Source organism: Pholcus phalangioides, unplaced genomic scaffold, assembly GCF_987345545.1.
Source record: "Pholcus phalangioides strain wild (caught in Gottingen) unplaced genomic scaffold, Ppha-v1.0 ptg000007l_1, whole genome shotgun sequence".
NCBI lineage: Eukaryota > Metazoa > Arthropoda > Arachnida > Araneae > Pholcidae > Pholcus > Pholcus phalangioides.
Window position 1 is genome coordinate 18,492,540 of NW_028301600.1, and position 16,057 is coordinate 18,508,596.

A 16,057-nucleotide genomic window follows, 5' to 3' on the forward strand; every position below is an offset into this window, starting at 1 on the left:
CACAACTATGACTTAGGGAACACTAAAAACAAACATTGAATTCTGATCGGCAGAGATCTGCAGCACACGATTCTGCAGATCAATCAATAGAAATTCGATAATAGACACCTGTGTTACGTAAAATTTTCTCCGCTAACAGAGAGTGTCCGTGAATAGATTGTATTGCCGCCTGCCTGAGGCGTCGATTCATTGCAGCCTGTTGTCTGGAATTTAAGATTTCCCATTCCTGAAATCCCGAGAAAAATTCCTAAGAATTTGGGAAAAATGCTGTTGCAACACAGTAATATTTGCAATAGAATATAAAAAAATTTCAAAAAATCAATGGGGAATATTGATTGAGAAATTAATTTTCTTTAGCGTTGCTTTTGGAAAAGAAATAAGGGGAACAAAGATACACACACATGGAAGGGGGTGGGAGGCTTTGTTTTCAATTCTAAAAACTGTGCAAGTAACCTTGTGCCTGATAAAAAAATTTTTTTATCATGACTTGCTATTGCGTGGAAAAATAAGTCAATGCCTTTGGGGTGGGGCCTAATTGTCAAGAGATGAAAATTAGGGACTTAAAGATTCAAAAACGAAGTCTGGAGAAATTCTCTAGTTATTTTGTGGGAAAAAAACGTATGAATACTTATTCTTATCACACAAAATGACGTGTAAAATTTGATCAACCTGGTTATGAAAATATTGTAGTGGCAAGCAGGGCCGTAACTATGATTTTTGCCTCCTGGGGCAAACATTATTTTGCTTCCCCCTAAATTTTGCCACCCAGGGCAGTTGCCCCCACCCATTCTAGTTTCAGCCCTGTGGCAAGTATATGTGTAATTAAAGCTGTAATAAAAGTAAGACATAAATTTTTTTTTTATTTGCTCGGTCTGAATTTTTGTATGCCAGAGGCACAGTGTGACAAAAGGGAAATTTTACAGGAGAGTTGTTCAACTCTCCTGTTTTAGGTGCAAACAAATTTTTTTTTAGTGCAGTATGTCTCTCTATAGAGCTCCTTTGTGTTAATATATCTGTTATTTATTTTGAAAAGGATTTAGTGTCCCTATATCTGTGTAGTATGATTTTTTTTTTGTTCCCTTGCACTGACACATAAATGAGAAAGATCACTGTATTTTTAATTTATATAAATGTATTTATGATATGCAGGGTGAATGAGGACAGGTAATGGCAATCCCTACATTCTTAGTAACACAAGGGGCATGATTAGCCAGTGATTGATTACTACAGGGCCGTCATTTTGACTTTTTTTCCAGGGAAGGGGCCAATGAACATATACTCAATATATGTATATATAAACACCATTTCTAAAGCTGGTGCCCCTGACCCCACCCCCCCCCCAAATGATGGGCCTGGGTTACTGCGATCAAGAAAGATAACAAAACATCATGAGGGGCAGAGCTTTTTTCAAAACTGAATTTCGAAGTTCATTAATGAAAAATGAAAGCATTTTTTAGTGAATCAATAAACCATAGCAGGGCCCAGCTTCGCGAACTGTTACTATTGTCATCTTGATGCACCTTAGCTGCATTTGATTCAATCAGAAAAAAATTGAAGCATTTTTTAGTGAATCAATATATGGTAGCCAAGATAGAAAGGAGAGGGGAAAAAAAATCCCAGATGGCCTTGAGAGGGAATTGACCACACATTTTTTGGTACATGTGTCCTGTGCTCTAACCACTGCGCCAACTGTGGATGTTAGATTCACAAGTATAATTAAGTATATCTATTGTTAAACGTCGCCAGCAAAAACTTCACTAACAGTGATGTAATGGTACATCACTCATTTCAGCCAATCGTGATGTGCTAAATTTCTATAATGTAGCTAGGAGTGTAGAATTTGTTTATAAGCGTCCTGGACACATTTTAAAAATTAAAAAATAAAAACCGACCAAAATCAACTCAATTGGTGAGGTTTGGACTGAAACATTTATCATGGGTTAATTTTTTTTTTTTTTTTGATAAATTAAAGTAAAATTCAGTCGAATCCCATTTTAACGAATACCTTTATAGCGAAAATCTTGTTTTAACGAACACTTTTTTAATCCCCCAAATAAGTTTACATAGGAACAATGCTAGGTAGCCAGGAATTCCTTTATAACGAAATTTTGTTTTAACGAAGTGATTCCTCCCGTCTTTTGGTGTTTGGTATAATAGGATTTGACTGTAGTTCAAAATTTCCCTCACAGACAGCACTGTATCAAAAATTTCAAAATAACATAGAATGCAACACAAGCATTGCATAATTAATATTTATGAAGATTTACATTACCTAAAACTACCACACTTCAATAAGAGCACTTTTTCACCCATTTAGATGTAGCCCGAGCTACGAAAGGCACTTGTATTGAAATGTGGTAGTTTTATCACTTGGATACAAATTTGATTGTTCATTTCAGTTGATCATCTGATAAGTTTCATTAATACAAAAAACAAATTGATATGTGTTTCGAATAAAATGTTTTACATAATCATATAAAAACAATCTCAATTTGTTTGTTGCAGCAATCACAAATAGTACTGAAACAGACAAAATGCCTCGTCAGATTTGCCTATCTCCTAACATGGTTAAATTTAAATTAATTTTTTTCACTATAAATTTTTAACAAACTTCATTGCTGACTATACTTCATTTATTATCAGGTAAAGAAGTGTCCGTAAGAATTTTTTTGGTTGATACTTTTTTTATATATAACTTTTTTATTGTCCAATTTCGTAAGAATGATCCAGTACTTTTTTTTTCAGAAATCATAGCCCCCTTAAAAATAAGTGTGCAAAAGCAAAAATTTCTCATTGGTCGATTAAAAAAAAAAAACTTGAGAAAGCTTTTCATGGGGGTTTAGTTTCATTGCCTATCAATCAAATTATAAGTTGGAATGAAAAAGTGGTGATGATTATAAATGTCAGTTTTAAAAATATGATACTTTTACCACCTTTGTGGCAAAATATACCACTCACAAAAAAGTGTTGCCAAAATCATAAAAGTGCAAAATTGAGTTGGTTGAAATTGTGTAGGTTTCATTCCCCCTTGAACAGTGTCCATCATAATTTATACCATAAAATTCCTTTGATCCTTAGTAATTATCAAGCATTGTAGTTTTCTAATTAATCTTCAACTACACAACTGCATCATTTCAAGTCTTTCATATGTTTACAGCGTAGAGAGGCCCGAAAAGTAGAACAAGCCAACAATCCACATTATTTGAAGTCATCTAAGGTAAGTTAAACCCGATATTCAATTTTTCCTTTTTGAAAATCTATGTAATTTTATAAGAAATTATTATATGGGTGGTTCAAATAAAACAGACAAAGCTGACAACAACTCTTTGACAAGTTGATTGAAAGTTGGCATCACTACATGGTTTAGTATTTGTAGCAACAACACATGGGTGGCCATCCTGAGACAACTGGGTATAGGAAAGCATTCAAGTGATAGTGTTATGTAATGGATTTGTACAAGTGAGTAAAACCGATTCGATTTTTATACAAAATAAAGTGTTTCAGTTGGTAAAATCTTTTCTTTTATCAAAATGCAAGCAATGTGCAGGACATATGTTTGTAATGGGCGGCAAAACCTAGTGCCATTTTTTTAAATCTGCAACAAGAGTCATCCTGCATCATCACAAAAAAAATATGCTATCTCATCTGCTTTTGCTTGCAAGTTCACGTTTACAGTCTTCTCTGATGTCAACATACTTATCCACCTTGAAACTGAGTATGCCACTCAGACATATCACTTTAAAAACTCTCAGTAGAACCTCTCAGCATTCCTCAATAACAAAAATGGTTTTAGATACAAACACAGGGGCCACAACAGGCAAATCGCTGTACGAGATAGCTGAAAAAAATGACACAAAAAATATGGATGTCAAATATAACTAAAATACAGTAACCCAGTATAAGAGCATATATAGTGGAACTTCAGTTAAAAAGCTTAATGCATGCTGTAAACGTGCTCTTTACCTGAATCACTCGTACTTGGAATCAAACTTCCGTATCGGAAATAATGGAAACTCAGATAACTCTTTCCACAGTTATTCGTTCACATAAAAAGTGACTAATAAAAATGGCGTTCAATCAATCCTACAACACAATAATATAATAAATAATACACAATAATCTTATTTTAAAATAAAACAATAATAAATAAACATACAATAAAATATTTACAAATTAGTCTATACAATGAGAGAGAGAGAAATGGACTATCATTTAATGATGATTTGCAGACTCACTGCTGTCTGCAAACTTATTCTTTATCACAAAACTTTTTTGTGACTCTGAACAAGAACTTATTTTATGACACTTGCGCTTTTGCCTGCTCTTTAGTATTTCTTGGAAATGGGAAATTGCATTGTGTGTGTTGTTAGCCAGACTCAGCTCTCCCACTACTACAGCTTTATTTGGGTTGTTCTTTTGTACAAAATTTTGCACTTATTCCCATATTCTAAACATCTATAATCTGATTTGAAGCGAGAGGTTTTGCCTCTTTGCTTTCTTCTTCCTCCTCAGACCAGTTCCTGTCCATAAGCCCTTGCTGTTGCACGCAATGGAGATTCATCAGTTCATTCAGCGGTCAACTCCTGGTCATGTACCCCTACTAGTTCGTTCGCATTCACTTCCAGTCCCATGGTCTCCTATATACATAATCTGTATGGCATCTGGTGGCTCCTGTTAGTGAGCTAGCCCCTCAAAGTCACATTCCACAAAGCAGAATGTTTTGTGTTCTGCAAGGAGCCCTCAGCTGACTAGAAATATTGTGCAGTAATAATTCTCATTAGCTTTTAAATAGCTAATTTTCTACACTTTTCTTAAAACTCTTCCAGATTGTTCTGCAGTAGCAATAATTGCGCACTGTGGTGGTCGAGTGGTCATAGTGACGTACTCGCATTTGTGAGGACCCAGGTTTTCACCCCATCATCTATATAGTAGTGGTCAGCTGAAGTTGGTTTTCTCTGATTCCCAACTTCGAGGTGCAAATGCGAGCTGATCTTCCTGTTAAAGTCTCACCACAGAGCAACGGGCCTACAATGGACAATTATTCAATCATTATGCTTCACTCATGGTTAGAAAAATTGATGGCAGATCTGCACTTAACAAGCATTACACAGAAACAAACTTCATGTTAGATTCACAACATGTACACGCACATTCTGGCATGTGCCAATTCATTAGAAATTCTGCAGAGGAATATATATGAGATGCACATGTATGGTTAAGTAGTAGTAGCACAGATTGTTCTGTAAAGTATGTCGCAGATTTTGACATTCTGCTTTGGGAGTCACATTCAATAATGTGAATAATAATCATATCAGCTTACTGTTTTTTCCAAGCAGAATTGAAAAAAAAACTTTCAGCGTACATACATGTGGTTACAATGTTGCATCTAGTTTTGTATCGTAAAATAGTCATGCTTGCATGTGTGTTTTATATTCATCAATACCATACTAACTTTGGCAGGATTTGGTGAAGGAAATTTTATAACAGTATCATGTGAACTTGTTTTAAATTAGTAGAAACCAGCTGAATTAATAAAACCTGTGAATATTTCTCTTTACCTTCAATAATAATCACATTGTTTCACATGTGGCGCAAAGTGACCATTGTCATGAGCAGATTATCTTGCTCTCAGTGATAATGAACAATCACCATTTTTCAGATTATTCCATGCTTTGTGATAAGGGACAAAATTTGCAGAATATTCCACTTATAGATCAGATAAGATGTGTGCCAAAAATTGATTAATTAAATGTCTCTATAAACTGCTTGCGTTTACAAAAGGTTTCATTTGCTGAAGCATCTTTACATAAAAATTGAATCGTGCTCAGTTGTACTCACTTGGATGCATCCATCATACACCACCGTTGCTTAATCTTTTTTTATTTACTTTATGTTACTTCAAACTGCTACTTCATTTAAATTCTTTTTTTCTTCAAAACTTCTTGAAACAACATATATTCAGTCTCTTCCAACACTTGTAAATGATGACAATATTATATGATAATCTTTAACAGGATATATAAAATGGACTTCTATTAGTCACCAGGAAATGACAAAAACTGCTTCTTAGTTTTTTTTTCTTAATGATATGCAGCGCTTTATTTTATTTTACCTTTTTTTTATATTTTTTTATTTATTATTTTTTTTGTAGTATCTGGCAGAAGCTATTTTGTAAGAAAGTCTAACACAGAAAATAATGTGATTCTTGTCTACTAATAATTTTTTGATGCAATTATTTTTTACTATTTTTGTCATCTTTTTTTCTATTATATATTACATGGTACTTCATTTATTAAAAATTGTTATGAAACTCATTTTTTCCTCTTTTTCCCATTTTATGCCAAAAACTATCTAATGGTTAACAAATCATATTGCAAAAAAAATCATTATAATGAAAATCTGTCATACGATTAATAATACCAAACCTTGCTATGGTCACCTCTACTTCTTAGTCACCTTCAAACATTTGAGTTGTCTAATTCTGTCCATTTCATTCGAGTAACCCATATATTTTTTTGAATGTAAAAACTTTCAATTTAAAACATACTGTCAGACCCTGATATAACCAACCTCAAATATAAAAGCCACAACAGACAAATTGCCCAACGAGGTGGATGAAAAATTGTACCCATGAAAAATATATATGGGTGATGAATATAATCAAAATACAGCAACCCAATATAAAAGCATATATCACCGTACAAAAAAAAATAAATAATAATAATGATTAATAATGTTTAATACACTGCCCATAAAAAAGATAATGGTTGTCTTATCTAAGTATGGATAGCTTCTCAATTTATCCCAGTATGTCTATCATACTACTTTTTAAACATATCGAGTTAGCTTACCTCTGGGGGGGGGGGAGAATTCTATTCCATTTATTAACAACCCTATTAGAGAAAAACTCCCTGTGACACGCAACCTGGAAATGTCCTTCATTAAACAATACTGGTGTTCCCTTGTCCAAGCAAACGGGACACAAATAAATAAATTAAATTAACAAATTCATAATTTTTCCCCCAGTGGAAATGGGCTATTGCACAGTGATTTTTGTAGCCTCTCCTGGCTCTACATTCTCTGGAAAAAATTTTACAGCTTTTGTAACTACTAATTTTTTCTTAATTTTTTGTGTTCAGTTAACCAATTTTAAATTTTTATACACATACATATGCTTTGGTTTTATGTCTGATAAAGTTATGTGCTTTTGTTGCAAAGACTCAATATTAGTTCCCATTAATCAATATTAGATTTGGGAACCATTTTCAATTATTGAGGCTCATGCTGGTGGCCAGACTTGGAATCACCTCACTATTTTATTTATAGTAGCTATGGTGTCATTGAAATAAGAAATTGGAGTATGTACCTTAGTCACCACAGTGTTAACGATTTTAAAAAACCAGCAAACACAACTATACATAATATTTATTTTTCCAATATTTATGTTCTCACAAGAAAAAAACCTATTTTTAAAAATTTTTGTTATCATATTAGTGCGCAATCATTATACCTGTCATTTTGATCGCAAACCATCGTTATAGGTATAACTTTGTTTTTCCACTCAACTAAGTAACTTGGAACATTTATGTTCTAGGAATCCAAGATCCAGAAGATGATGAAAAAAGTCATAAAATTTCAATAACTTAAGATTAACTGTTTGGGTGTTATGCCAAAGTAGCTTTGCGATAAAAGTTAATGCATCCTTCATTCTAGCATTAACTGAAGCCTGCACTGAAATTGTGGGAGAAAGTTTGTTTTTGTACTCAAGACCATGTAAAAAGAACCATGTAAAAAGGTGTTATGCTGCTTCCCCCTCTTATCTTGTGAATATCTTATGATTACAGTTATCCCCCTTGTGCTTTACGCTAGGGGTCTTCAAGGTTTGGCATCCCAGGGCCACATTTAATGGGAGGGGTGAATCGCAGGGTTGAGCAGCCCTTTCCCCCTCCTTATGACCATGCAATGAGTTATGGTAAAATTTGTCAATTTATTTTGTAAAAAATAAAAATTATATAAATAGATTTGAATGATCAATAATTAATAAACAATTAATTATTAAGTTATTATTAATTCAACAAATTTAGAGCTTGCTCACAGAGTTTTGGCTAACAATACTCATCTTGCCATTTGATACACTGCACCGCCCAGGCTTTGTCGACCAATCTCAATTTTAGCCATTGCCCTGGATGAGGGGGCTAGAGTGGTGTCAGGTGCTTTATTATTCATATAAATAGTAAATAAATATAAAACACATTAAAAAAAAAAGTAGATACAGATTTAATAAATTATAATTAAAAAATTCCTATTATACACAAAATTTGTAGCTATGGCTTTGTATCTCTACTCTTCTAGGCTTGTTGGCTTGGGTGAACCCTCTATCATGACCAGGTCATGTTCCTGGACCACGTCTGCTCTTCTAGGCTTGTTGGCTTGTGTGAGTTCCTCCACCGAGGCCAGGCCAGGTCTTGGACCACATCTACTTTTGTTGGCTTGGGTGAGCCTTCTACTGTGGCCATGCCAGGTTCTTGGACCATGTTTGCTCTTCTGTGCTTGTTGGCTCTATTGAGCGCTCCACCATGGCCAGACCAGGTCCTGGACCACATGTACGCCTGTTGGCTTGGGTGAGCCCTCTACTATGGCCAGGCCAGGTTCTTGGACCACATTTGCTCTTCTGGGCTTGTTAGCTCTAGTAAGCCTTATACCGTGGCCAGGTCCTGGGTCGCGTCTAGTAATACCCAGGACTATCAGTCCGATGTTTAAATAAACCAACTGTTATCTTGAAATAGTTAATTTCTCAACAAATTTATTCCAAGGTTTGGCTCCTCGATCACTATTGATAAAAAATTTTCTGGTGAAATTCTCTGAAAATTTTAGTAAATTACTCTCTTATCAATTTTAAATGGAAACTAGTCAGTAAGAATTCTGGTCAAGATTTGATTTTTCTATAGATATACCAACTGTTTGCATTATTAGAAAGAATATCCAAAATGAACGAGAATTACCATCATAGTTTCAGATACTGGAATGCTGATTTAATTTTTCAATTATCAGTGTCTTGGCAAGCCACTAAAATGTCATCGGTGGGCCATGGGTTGAAGATTCCATTTAGAAATTAAGATTAATTTTAAGATTAAGATACTTTTCTAAAATAATCTTCAAAGTTCTTTTTAAAAAGTTAATTTGAAAAGTATCAACCCAAAGTGCCCTTCTGAAAATGATCTTGTGGATCAAAAACAAGTAACAAAATTTGTTTGATTTGAGAATGAAGATGAGATGAATGTGATTGAAACAGTCAAATCTAACTAACCAGAGTAGTTTGCTAATGAGTATGCTTTGGTAGCACATGCAGCAATGTCATCAAAATTGCAGTAGAAGAATTTGATCCTAATGAGATCTCGATCATAACATATGCAAGGAGTAATCAAAATTCTCTGGCCTGCTACAACAATTTTTATTGCTAAATGAAGAATGCTGTGCTTGACCATATCATTACAAAAGTTATCAGTCAATCGTTCCAGGCTCTTCAGAAGAGCTGAGATCCACACTCACTAGTTCTGTCATTATCTGATTGAGGACAGTTGGAATTAAAAAGTAACAAACTAATTCAGCTGTTCTTAACCATGTTCTCCATCTGTGCATTAGGGTGGATCACTGTTGTATGTAAGAATTCTTTTTTTTAATTTCTATCCATCACACCACGAAAAGGGTGCCAAATAATGCCTTTAGCTCATGTATACATTAAAAAAAAATATTCTGCCTCTGGATTGATTTCAAAGAATACCTGTTTTGAAAAAAATAACTTTTTTTTTTTTGATGAGTTGTTACAGTATAAGGTTTTTAAAAAATTGAATGTGCATATATAAAACAAATAAAAATTGCATGAGTAACAATTATTTATTACAAGAAAAAGTTTACAAAAATGGTATTTATATTATTATTATCATCATATTTCAAATAGCGCAAAAATCCTTCTTACTATCGAATTTCAGCACAGCATTTTGAGACTCTGTTTCATTTTTTATGAAGCCTTCTCTCAGATTTTTCATTAACAGTTTTGACTGCCTTTTCAACAGTTTGTGTGTGACATAGCAGGTGCAGTAAAGGCAGTTCTCCTGTTTTTGGATGACGAACAGTTGGATGTCTTCGTGAGGTATGAATTTCAATATTGGCGGATGAGATATTATCCTTTTGCCAGTCAAATGAGATCGATGTAAGATGATACATCAAATTTTACAATAGAAAAATGAAACAGTCGATTTTTCTGAATGCGGCAGGCTGCTAATTCACGGATGTGTGGTTCAGAGTTGGTCAGCATTGCATTTAATGAATTTTCAGGGTGTGCGAAGTAAGTGTTTCTTTGAGTTAACAGATATATTTTGCCTTTCAGTTCTGCGGGCAAATATGTAGTTGCAGTGATGAGCTTGAACAGGTGCTGTGTTCCATCTTTACAGGAAGGGTGGGTTTTGATAGCAAACCAAGTTGGAGTGTAAAATTGGCGACATACATTGTTAGAATTATTAAATTCTCAGGAGATTCCATCGAAACGTACAAACATAATATTCGATTAGCACTAGTTAGGCATCGGGCATAACACATTTTGACTGCCGATTTGTTTGCTAAATCTTTAGGAAATATGTCTGACTGCTGAGACTATTCTGTACATATATGTTTGGTTTGTGCTAACACCTTGAATAGAAAACTTGGGTAACTGTTGAAATAACTTGAATCGAAACAGTTTTTTCCCCATATTTCTATATCTTTATCAATTCTCCCTGAAAATGTTGTGGGTCCCGATGTGCTGCTGTAAATATGTAGAAACGAGTGTCGAAAGGGTAATTCGTTCATATGCAGTAGACAGATAATCCATCGCAATGGCCTATCTAACCTTTTTCAAGCAGACATATGACACCTCCATATTTAACAACATTCACATTGGTTCCACATCACACCCAACTGCCACTAAAGACTCCATAGATATTTTTAATTCCAAGAAGAAATTGAAGATTGCTTGTTCTATGCATGCAGATGTGCTAGAAGCTGGTGTTTCGATTACTGGTTCCATTATCAATGGAATATGCTCTTCAAGAATGCTCTGTCTATACATTTTTCCATCTTTTTCTGATACAATTAAAGTTCTATCCTTCTGTGTGTGTGTGTGTCCGTCCATCGAAGTATAAAGCAGGTATTTGTAGGTTCTTTGGTCGATTAGGAAGCTTTTCTCTCTGACAGGTATTTTTTGTATTTGGGGCAAATGCACTCTTCGATGTTCTCACACTTGCAGGATGAAATGTCGAACAATAATTTACGGCGAAACTCTTCTAATTTCTGTGGTATTTTAGGGTGTGATTTTAAAAGATTTTTGTATTTCATACATGGATACGCTTTCACTCGTTTGTGTTGGACAGAAGGAATGAAAGCTTTTGACCATATTTCTTCCGTTTTTGCTACGACAATGTCCTCTATTTCTTTATACATGGACTCTTTATTAGTTTCATTATCACATTTTATCTTATGACTGTTCCACTCATAGAACTTCATAGCATCTTCATAGGTTGGTAGCTTATTGCATTTAATGACACTTGAATCACAAAATAACTGACATTTCCACTTTGAATGAGTATGATTCATGATGAAAATGGCCAGGGCAGTAGCGTACCTTCTCGGTGTCCCGGGACAGACATTATCTTGGGGAGCCCCTCCCTAAAAAGGAAATATTATACAAAATAAGTGTAAATTTTTCTGTGAGGCCCCATTCGGCTCGGGGCCATGGGACAGTGCCCCACTTTGCCCCATCCTAGTTACAGCCCTGAAAATGGCACAAGCGAGCGCAGCACAAATTTGCCTTTACTTCAGCTGGAGTTATACCGGGAAACATGGGCGTCGCATGCACACACGTAGGGTTCCTAGACTCTTCCCCCACTCATCCACCCCCTCACACCTACAACGTGACGAATTGTCTATATTTGTAGTAAGTAATGTGATTAGTCGAAATCCTAACTGAAACTTTCCTTGAAAAAAAAAAAATCTAAAAAATCAAAAAATCTATATCAATCCAGAGGTAGTTACATTGATCAGAATGTAAAAAAAGATCACAAGTGTTATTTTGAGACCATTTAGCATCTTTTTATTGCTGTGCCCCTTAGAAATGCCTTAAAAATTTTGAATTTTATTTTTTTGTCCCACCCTAGTGTGCACTCCCCAGGGGCTCCGTGGCCACTCGGAGAAAATAAAAAAAACAGTAAATTTGAAAAAAAATAATTATGAACATTTTTTATTAATATACAATCAAATAAATCAGTAATTTTGATGAAGAATTAGAAAATGGGTCTACGGAGCTCCGCCGTAGAAGTTAAATACCAGAAAGGGCTCTGCGAGTTAAAAAAAAGTTAAGAACTGTTGATCTAATTCATTTATATAGCGAAATCCATCATATCACAAGATTCATTCAAATAAGTTTGAAAAATTAATACATTCAATACATTCTTAAAAATTTATTTTGTTGCTGAGAGTCACATTTATTTTTGTATCCTTCGGAAGAAATTCTTTATTTCTATCTTACCTTTGTTAAATTCCATTCACTTTACGTCTTACGCGATTATTTTGCAGAAATAATTAATCTCGTGGAGTGAGGTGCACCTGTAGTTTTACACTTGTAATGCTATATTCAGTGAGATGAAAATGTGTCTTTTCACTTTCCAGAGATTAAATAATAATGCTGTGGTGGATGACATTCCTGTTGCTCAGATTGACCTTACTGTGCCTCTTCACATACCAGGTATGCTTGAATTTTTCAAATTAGTAATTGTTGTTTGAATGTTACTGAAAGTTACTGAAACATGATTAGGTTGATTAGATATTTTTATATTTTTCAAATATATCATCAAGTATATTTTTATTTGATTCTGTATTTAAAATTTTCCTTGGAAGATGTGGAAGCAATTGTCAATATTTTCATTACTAGTGCCAATTTTAAGACAAAAAATTTTATACAGTGAACCCTCCCATAACAGTCACCTCTAAACAATGCCATTGTTTTCTTGGAACATAACACATCTCTCATTATATTGGCATTAAGGTTAACCTCCCAACAAATATTTATCAATAACAACCACTTTTGCACACACACATGAAAGTGAAATGAAGCATATTATGAGGCAAATAGCCCTCAAGATTTGCTCTTTTATGTAGCTTTTTTCTCCATTGAACCCTATGAACATACATTCCGTCTCAAAAGTTTAGATGATATATTTTTCTTAAAATAACAAGAAAAATATGGTGAGTAATAAGCTCCTTTTAATAGATAATACCTGAAGCATTTCTACACTTGAAGAAAATATTTTTTATGAAAGAACATTTTTCAAATATCTATCGTATCAAAAGTACAAAAAATGGATGTCTCAAAAGTTTAGAGAAAATTCAGATTTATAAAAATTACAGGCTTCTAATAGCTTATAGACTTTCATTTTTTTCTAACAGCCTCAAACACACTATCTTTTTTTTTTCTTTTTTTGTGCAACAACGTTAAAAATTAGTACAAAAAGACGAAAAGAGTAACAGAACAAAAATACATAAACATATATTAGCCACATTCACTCTGTGACCCCAAGGAACTAGGGTATCCTTCCATCAGGTCTTTAAGAATAGCACTGGGGAACAATTTTTTTTTTTGTTCTCTGTTGCATAAGATTTTTCAACTGATCCAAGTTGTTTTCTGATCACTGATCTCAAACCTGAAATCCATTTTTCTTTGCAAGCTCTAATTTTTATACAATTTGATATTATACAGGGTGTGAAATAAAGTTCTTAGACCACCCTTTATCTTTCGAACTGTCGGTTATAGAAACATGCTTTCGACTACAAAAAATATCCAAATGACATGTCCATCTCAGATATGTCATGTATTTTACTAGGGGCTGTATATGTATCGAGATACAAAATTTAATTTTTTATATGGTTCCTTTCCTCTAACTTTTAATTAAAAAGATGTCTCGCCGGTCTCTTCTGATCCCAACAAAAAAATTCCACATTTCTAAGTGCAATATTCACCGAAATACTTGAAAACAGAGGAAATTTAGAAAAAAACAGTGTTAAATGCGGAAAAACCATTTTACCTGCATTTAAAGCTGTTTTTCCCCAAATTTCTTCCATTTTTTCCAATTTGAATATCTCATTGAATATTGCACTTAGAAACGTGAAATTTTTTTGTTGGGATCAGAAGAGACAGGGCAAAACCTTTCTAATTAGAAGTTAAAGGACAGAGCGAACCGTATAAGAAATTAAATTTTGTATCTCAATACCTGTACAGCCCCTAGTGAAATAAATGACATATCTAAGGTGAACATGTTATTTGGATAAATTTTCTTATTGAAAGTATGCCTCTATAACCAACAGTCCATAAGGTAAAGGGTGTCTAAAGACTTAACTTCACACCCTGTACACTGATACATTGCTAAAGGTCCCTGGCTATCGGCTAACGACTTACACTAGCTTAGTTCTTGCAGATTAGTTGTACATAATTAGATCACTTGTATAGACCTGAAAATGGTCAACATCCTACTTGGCCAACAAAAAGGATTCACAACATTTCCATGCTTTCTTTGCATGTGGGGCAGCTGAGCTTGAGACAAACACTGGACCCAGAATGAGTAGCCTGTCCATGAAACTGGTAGCAGGCATGCAAACATTGTTAGTGATACAATTGTCAGCTGAGAGATTGATCGTTTTCCCTCCACTTCACTTCAAACTTGGATTGATGAAGCAGCTTGTGAAGGCATTGAATGTTGATGGTGAATGTTTTGAATATATAGTTTCTTCTTTTCCTGCTTTGTCTTTCGAGAAGATTAAAGCAAGTGTGTTCGATGGACCTCAAATACGTGCCATAGTGATCCTTAATTTGTCACAAAGATGAATGAAAAGGAGAAGTCATTGTGTATGTGTGTGGGTGGGTCTGTCTTTTAAGGCAGTTATACAAAAATTTCTTGGTAACAGAAAGAGAGAGAACTATGAGATTATTACTGATTTCTCGTTTAAGTATATATTCACATTATAATTCACGAAATACAACTAGTTGTCAAAAGAATAAAAACATAGTAAAAAAAGGTTTCACGAAATAGTCTTTAATAATAAATAAATAATATTAATAACAAAATACAGAACTAAGGAAAAAAATTACTACTCGCTGTACTTGGTCACCCAGTTGAGCATGAATTTTGGCATGCACCATTCTCACCCAAAATATAGAACGAGAGGTCAAAGGAAGAGAAAGATAGAATACCCCCTAGTTCAGTGCACCTAACCAACACCAGTTACGGTAAATATGAAGATTATAAATTATTCAGATTTCAGCACACAAACAAAAATCATGGTCTCAGATGAGTGAAAAATTCCTACTTGAGCAGAAACATAAAAAAAGACAGTCAGTTTTTTTAGCAATTCACACCAGTAGTTTTTTTCTGGAACATTGTAAATGTTTGCGCTACATCTGGTCCGGCACTCGGGTCACCAGACCCTCTAGGTAGAACATTCAAGTTCCCCCCCTAGTTGCATCCCTGCCTAGAATAGTCTAAATGATTCCCTCTTATCACTAAATAGGCAATCAGCAATGTCGACACCCTTGACAAGGGTTGGCGATGCCCTTGAGAGCCGCGACACATGGTTTGAGAAACACAGGATTTTGGTTCTTTTCTTTTAGACAACTTTTAAAAAGAGAGATTCGATTCATCATCTGCTTTGCGATATGAAAAAATCTTTCTTGAAAAAGTAAAAAATTATGTTTTTTTCCTTTCAAATTTTCAGGAGATCAATATAAGAATAATCAAGATTTAAGCAACGGTGATGTAATAAGAATTAGTTATTTAAGTCATTTATAATATGATTTTGTGAAAAATTTAATGTTGGGGGGGGGGTAATTATTCTCAAGAATGATTATAACAAACAAAATACAATTAAAACTATTCAATTTTTGTGATGTTTTCTTTGAGGTCTATGGGGTAGGAGAGGGATCGTTATCGTGAAGTTCCAGCTGCCCGATTTTCACCCATATACAGTGTTTTGAAGT

General features: G+C 34.2%; 1 protein-coding gene across 4 annotated transcripts in view; it reads left to right on the top strand.

Annotated features, from left to right (window-relative positions):
* The window catches only part of g (adaptor-related protein complex 3, delta 1 subunit-like garnet), a 281,738-nt gene that overhangs the window by 214,324 nt on the left and 51,357 nt on the right, over positions 1-16,057 (top strand). For all 4 annotated transcript variants that reach the window (XM_089232772.1, XM_089232771.1, XM_089232769.1 and 1 more), the window contains exons 20-21: positions 3,158-3,217; positions 12,700-12,775. In XM_089232772.1, coding sequence (XP_089088898.1) covers positions 3,158-3,217; positions 12,700-12,775 — 136 coding nt within the window. The remainder of the gene's footprint in view (positions 1-3,157; positions 3,218-12,699; positions 12,776-16,057) is intronic.